At 39.4% G+C, this 7,566-nt stretch overlaps 1 protein-coding gene across 1 annotated transcript; it reads left to right on the forward strand.

The window, feature by feature from the left end:
* Window positions 1-344: 344 nt before the first annotated feature.
* LOC311591046 (vomeronasal type-1 receptor 1-like) lies at window positions 345-6,370 on the forward strand (the record flags this gene model as incomplete). Its single annotated transcript, XM_084770415.1, has 3 exons — window positions 345-446; window positions 3,051-3,200; window positions 5,492-6,370. 3 exons carry the CDS (start codon window positions 345-347, stop codon window positions 6,368-6,370), a joined length of 1,131 nt encoding a protein of 376 aa, XP_084626541.1.
* Between the last annotated feature and the right edge of the window lie 1,196 nt (window positions 6,371-7,566).

Genomic DNA, 7,566 nt, shown 5'->3' on the forward strand with positions numbered 1-7,566 from the left:
CTTCCTTATAAGTTTACAGAACTACTGAGTTGAAAAGACCGATTTAGAGATTTATATCGACACCTTGTCACAGGCAACAGGCAAAAGTGCTGCCCACAAGGTCATAAGAGTCTAAGAGCTGTTGGTGCCCCTCTCCAGCTGCAGCACTCAGGAAAACAGGCCATTCACCTCACCTGAGCAGCACAGTATAGCTGACCTGGTAGTTAAGGAACCCTCAGCGTGGGTGATAATTCATAAAAGATAGAAACATGGAGCACACTACACAGCGTTTAGGCAGTCCAACAGGTTAGAGACTGGCCTTTCCAAGTGTCTCCATTTTTCTAAACCTCTTCCATTGAGCGCTGATGGTTTCAGTTATTGTGGGCGATGGGTCTGAGGCCAAGAGTCTTCTTCGCATCATAGTATTTCTGATAAGGACTCTCAGCTTTTATACTTTAGTCTGGAAGGTAGGGGACCTAGTAAATCTGGTCAGTGTCAAGAACTCTCTGAGGCAACTTTGAAATGTAGTAGTTTCATTAAAAATAGGCCTCAAAGACTCAAGGGCATGGAACTGTTGAAAGTATTGGCTTGTTGGAATAAAGGAAGTGTGTCCCTGTGAGTGGGATTTGAGATTTCAGATGCTCAATCCAAGCAAAGTGAGCCTTTCTCTTCCTGGTTCCTATCTTGAAGAAATATTCTCAACTCCTCCAACACCATATGTGCCTGTGGAGTGCCATGGTTCTCACTATAATGCTAATGGGCCTAAACTTTCAACCTTTATTCTTTCCCCAATTGAATTTGGTTCTTTTTAAGCTTTATCCTGGTGTCTCTTCTCAACAGGAGAGACCCTAAGACACTGCTTAGTGATCCTCTCTGCATGACGGAAGGTTTCATCCACAGAGAAAATATACAATAGCAGCAGTAGATTCTCCTCCCAGATCCATGACCTCAGAAGTCCAGGAATTCCACAGCACATATTTAGTAATGGTGCCAGAAGAGTTTCAGTGATTATCATGTCCAGATATTGACTATGTGTTCTAGAAGCCAATACTGTCAATACCATTGATCAGAGGAATGGTGGCATTTAGTGTAGCCTCTGAGAACAAAGGTGCTATGGTAATGGAAAGGAGGAACCCTTAGTAGGATCCATTCAGTATTCTCGTACACATTGTTTTCACTGAGCAGCCCATCAGCATAATATTCTGTTAATGATCCCTGAAGGTCAAATACCACACTGTTTTTAGACTCCAGGATTTTAAATGGAACTATGTGGTCACTGGTGTGTATTCTTTACCAACATAAACTAAATCCTAAGCCTTGTGAGGCAGGAGACAAGAAGTCTAGTGAAACAGGTGTTGGAAATACTGTATCATTAATAAATGTGTTTTATTTCATTCATTTAGCAATAGTAACATAAATGGGAGCGATCATAGTAATAGTATCATTATTATTCTTGCTTTCCTTACTTATATCCTTCCTCAGGCATAATTCTAAACATGATGCACTTCAACCCTCACATGGCAGGTACCCACAGCTTTGTTAATCTCTGTTTCACTCAAGGTATCTCTACAACGCACAACTTCAGCATCTTTCTTCATCCATTTAACAATGCCCTTCTTCTCATATGGCATCTCGCCTCATGATGTCATGAAGGCATCATTCTGAAATCATATCCAAACATCTTCATGGCAGTTAGATAGACAGATGGCAAATCTCCCTGATTGCACAAGGCTTCACTATCCACACAAATCCAGTACAAGTGACAGACATAGTGCAACACCAAAAAGCTGAAGTGAGACATTGTGTTTTCAGCACCCTCACTATAACCTGGAAGTCCCAAACACCAGGGTAATTAAAACTCAGGTAGAGCACTGTCTTCAAGTTCTTGTAGCACTCCTGAGACCTGCGCTGACTTCTTCAAGCATTCTGTAGTATTACTGTTTATTTTAGATTATGTCCCAGGAAAACAGTTCTGCCTCTCCTGAGTGTCATCATTATTGGTCGTATTCAGTAGTCCTTGGGAATTTCCACTGTGCGTATCCTCCTCTGCAGATAATCTCATCCTCATTACAGATGCTGTCAGAGAACTTGTAGGGGAAGTGAGGATCACTTACCACTGAGATGAGATCATTGAATCCCAAACCTATTTAACAAGCTTCCATCCAAACCTGCGTACAGCAACCCAGCATGAACTGCCTGGTGAGTAAGCATTCAAACATAGGCATGTGGTGCCGATGTCAGTGTGATACAGGATATGATAGTATGTCTACTGTCCCATATAACTGTTTCTTGGAAATCACAAACTTTACTTTGTATTATTCCATGTGGTCTCTCTTTTAGGTGAAACAGATTTGGAATCTTTAGAGTTAACCTCAGGACCTGTGTTCAAGTGTAGAGCATGTGTGTGAGTGTACATTTGTCTCTGTCTCTGCCTCTTTCTCTGTCTCTGTTCTCTGTTCTCTCCCTCCCCATCTCTCTCTCTCTCTCTCTCTCTCTCTCTCTCTCTCTCTCTCTCTCTCTCTCTCTCTCTCTGTGATGGGTGAAGTGTGCTTTCCATTCATTTGTTTAAGCCTTAACATTATTCCTCTCAGCTTCCTCTGATAGTCTGATCCATATTCTGGGGCCCTTTCTATGTTTTATATAGATTTGTAAAATCAGATGTCTGTCCGCTGACTGTGAATAGAAGTGCATCTGTGATTGAAAAGAAAAAGTAAGCTGTGCCTGCTTCTGACTGCTGTTCAAATTGTTTCATAAAGATACCCAAAAGGTGGGAAGAATCACAGCTGTGATACCAATGACAAAACATAAAATAACTAAGACTTTTTTTTATGACATTGTACTGAGGGATTGAACACGTCAGTGCTGAAATTAACCATTATGTTGGTTTGTAGCTAGGTTAGGATACTGTAGGGCAACTTTTTCCTACTATCAAATGTTACTCTTATCACTTCTGGTTACTTTTCGTAAAGTAAAAACTTTGTTTAAACCAAAGACCTCACTGTGTAACTAGTTTTCCATTTTTGGATGATGTTCTTGCCATGATTGCCACTCATCACTTTTGCCCTCCACAGGTTTCTGTGATCCTCAGGAATCAGGAGCCTTCCACTCTACGAATTTTGGCAGTGATTTATGACAAGAATCAGTTCAGTCCACAACTCCAAGACTTCAACTTGGTCTTCCGGAACAGGTTTTATACGAAACTTGAAAATCCCCCTCCAGATGTAGCTGCCTTTATTCATCTTTATTTCAGAGATTGTCTCTCACCTGGCCACTACTTACTCTTTCCCACTCTCCTATTTTATTTCTCTGTTTGTTTCTGTCCTATGAGTTTACTTTGTTTACTGTGATCCTTTGTTTGCCTTTTCAACACTGTGTGACCCTTCTGAGTGATAGAAGGCAAACATAGCACAGAATGTGAAAATTCCTTGTATCTACTGAGGTGCTTGAACATGCAAATGGGTGCTGACTTGCTACCTCATGTCTTTGGGGGCTGACTAGCGTCTCTCAACTGAGTGTTGAATTACCAAGAATCTGGAGCTTTCAAACTTTCTTAACTGAGATAAAGTTTTAGAAACTCTTAGAACAAGTCTCACCTTTATCATCTCCATACTCTGCACCATTTCCTGAAGTCATGATATTGAGATGTTTCTGTCTCTGTCCTGGACATACAGCTGTCCAAAATTTCTATTTTCAGTCTACTTTATTGGAGACAAATAGAAGTGGATATATTACAGGGGGAGGTAATCCCCCTCAGGAACAGTCATAGGGGAGGGGAATAAGGGGAAAATGGGAGGGAGGGAAGAATGGGAGGATACAAGGGATGGGATAACCATTGAGATGTAACAAGAATAAATTAATAAAGAAAGAAAAAAAATTAAAAAAATAAAAAAAATATTTTAAATTTCAGTGTGTGTGTGTGTATGTGTGTGTGTGTGTGTGTGTGTGTGTGTGTGTGTGTGTGTGTGTGTGTGTGTGTGTGTATGTTTGCAGGCACGTGCTTGCCACAGTGTACGTGTGGAAGTTTGAACAATTTGTGGGAGTCAGTTCTCTCTTTTTACCATGTGTGTTCCAGAGACTGAACTCAAGTCATCAGGCTTGGTGACAAGCAGCAACCTTGCTGGAGCTAGCATGGCTATTTTAAGTGTACCGTTCAGCAGTTTTGACTATGTTGTGTAGTGTAAAAGAGATATACAGAAGATTTTACTTTGCAAAAAAAAAAAAAAAAAAGAAGTGGATATATTTAAATAAATATATTACATTTGTATTAATTATCCTGTGAGTCGTTTGATCTCAATTTCTTATATTTACTTTTGGATTATTCTCAAAAATTTTGTTCACAATCTTCCTGACTAGTATATTATGAATTATGAACTACTGTAAATTCCAAGTACGACTTTGAGTAACCGTTTATGATTTCTCACTCGGAATTGTTGCTTTTATGTATTCCTGTGTGTTTTAATATTATTTGAATTATTTCTGGTAAGTTCATAAACATAAAATTAGAACAATTGATTCCACTAGTTTGTAATTTATCTAATGTTGTTCATTTTTTAAGGGAATAAAAAAACTCTAGAGGAATGTATAGATATCTCATGCCCTCAGGTCATGTATCATTTTACTTTGTGAAGCTTTCTTTTCTATCCTTCTACACAACAGCTATAAACTGAAACTTTAATGCGAGAATGAAATGTTTGTTACACCGTTACTGCTGCTTTTCCTGTAGCATGTCTGCTAGGGAAACACTCATGTGACTGCAAGAAATCTTTCCTCGCCCCTGAAGGCATTTCTTCAGCCATAGGCCACTGTGCACTGCACTAAGCAGCCCTCATAATAGATGCAGAGAGTACCTAAAAGACCAGTCTGTAGGCTTAGATTTTTCCCAAACATACTTTATTTAGGGTTCTTAGGCACCTTTTCCTCATTGCTAATCCCCCAACCCTAGGTAGAAGAGAAAGAAAGTTAGAAGAAAGAAAACACGGTATGGAGACTTTTTTTCTTTTTCAGGCTTGGTACTGTCACTGGTCTCTATTGAGGGTAATGTCAACCTCGGCTGTCAATAGCAAAAGAAGCGCACAGTCCCCCGAAGTCTCCTCCAAACAGTCACAGTCTCCCTTTATGCTTTCTTTCTGTAACCCTCAGAGCTCTTAGAATCCAACTACCTCTACCTGGAAAAGAATAAGCCCTGCATGAGAGAATGATCAACTGTGGACAATATAAAGCCAAATCTAAAATCCCACACTTGGGATTAAAACAAAAACATATTTACATAACTGAGTTTGAAAAAAAAAACCCTTCCATTACAACAGTCTTCATCAAGTTGAGAATGTACACCGAGGAAACGTTCCATGACTATTTAAAATTAGGATACATGGAATATATACTGAAAATAATAGTATGCCTATTGTTATTTGTTTAAACCGCCCACCCCCATTCTGCTGAATCTATAAAAATCAGTACCATATTGGTGATGATAAGATTTACCTGTGATATGGGGATTATTTTTCTCATACAGACACTCATTGGCATCATGGGAAATTCCTCCCTACTCTGTCTGTACATATTCCCTCTGATCACTGGACACCACATGAGACCAATAGATCTGATTCTGAGTCAACTTGTCTTGGCCAACATAGTGGTTTTACTGTCTAAACATATAGCACAGGCATTGATAACATTGGGATGGACATGTTTTCTGAATGATGCAATTTGTAGGCTTATCTTCTACTTGTACAGAGTTGGCACTGGTGTGTCCTTCAGCAGCATCTATCTCTTCAGTGGTTTCCAGGCAATTAAGCTCAACCCCAAGATGTGCAGATGGATTGGACTGAAAATTCGATCCCTAGAATTCATTGTCTACTGCTGTCTCTCAACATGGTTTCTACATCTCTTGATAAATTCATTCATCCCATTTGTAGTGCACGGTTCTTTGAGTGAGAAAAATACGAGTGTGGGAAATACTTGTGGGTATTGCTCCTGGAAAACAGCAGCTAAGTTTGCCCCATTAGTCAATCTCTTGTACTTTTCCAGTGACATAATGAGTTTGGTTTTCATGATCTGGGCCAGCACAATGGTGGTCATTGTGCTTCTAAGACACAAACAGAGAGTTCGGCACATTCACGGCTACGGCTTCTCCTCCAGTGATTCCCATGAGGCCAAAGCCACACTTAGAGTTTTGACACTTGTGAGTTTCTTCACTGCCTTCTATTCTGTCTACATTAGCTCTATCCTCTGGATTCCTACTGCTGAAAAGCGTGGACAGTGGGTAGTGAACACGTCTGTCCTTCTTGCATCTTGTTTCCCAGCGTTCAGCCCCTATGTGCTCATCATCAGTGACACCCGTGTCTACAGGGTCTTCTGCGTCTGTAGGGCAAAAGACAAGGTGTTTTCCTGATTATCTCCCGGTGGTCTATTGTTTTAAGGTACGTGAATATTATCATGAAGATATATTAATAGTTTTGTATTCATAATGTGGGTGGCATGGAAAACTAAATTAGCTATTTATCTCATGTTACTAATGTCTTAATGGAAGTTTTTAAACTTCCAAAATGAAACAGAATGTAGTTATGTTAGTGCGTTTGGATTTCCCCCCCACTTGAGAGAAATTCTGCTCCATTTAACACTTTCCTATATGAAAAATTTACAAATGCCTTTCATTTGTAGAATTCTTGGAAAGTTTTGTTTCTTGGTATTGGCCTCTATGCTTATCTCATCTATTTAAATATCTTTGGTTTTTTCCAATGATTTGTTAACTGACTAATAATGATCTGTATCTCTGTGGACTACAGTGTAGTCTTTGTCCGGTGTGCACATTGTGGAAAGAGTCACTCAAATGACTTTAAATGACTCTTGTGTCATCACCACAAATTTTGACAAGTATTTAAAAGAATGTCTCACCTCTGCTTGATGAGCTCTGGTGAGTTAATGGCAACAGAAGCTGTGTGCAGCTCCCACGCTTGTCTCCCCAATCAAGCGTTCTCCAGTCTCAGTATGTAAATATGGCTACACATAAGATACAAGCTACAGGTGTATGACCACTTTCACATCCATTCTGAACAGTAAGTAGGCCCATTATCATGGGTATCAAGTAACCCCAACTAAAAATAAGACTTTGTTTTTAGTAAGACATGAAAGTAAGAGACAGATGTGTTGGTCAGGAGACCAGCAGATGCATCAGTGGGTGACAATGTGATGACAGAGGTGAATGAGATCAAAATGTATTATATCCATGTAATGATGTGTATAGATGTAAGCCAATGCATTGTGGGTACACTATAATACATAGAAAGGAGAATAGGAAAGTCTGAGTATTAAATCTTGAGGAATGGCTAAATGAAGGCACTGGACATGATTGTCAAGAAAGAGGACATAAAGATAATTGCCTTTCTGTTTTAACTGTTTCTGTGCTTTTCAATTTGGGTGTTAGATAAGTGAATAAAAATAGATTCAGTAGTGAAAGGGTAAAATTCATTGTGACACTCCATACCTTCAGAATGGCTCTTCACAGTGCACAGGAATTCTGTAAGATGCATAGACTTTGGATCTAGTTATATTTGCTTTGTGATATTTTTTATATGCACCTTGTTCATA

This window comes from Acomys minous (assembly GCF_964271855.1).
Source record: "Acomys minous genome assembly, chromosome: 20".
NCBI classification, from domain to species: domain Eukaryota; kingdom Metazoa; phylum Chordata; class Mammalia; order Rodentia; family Muridae; genus Acomys; species Acomys minous.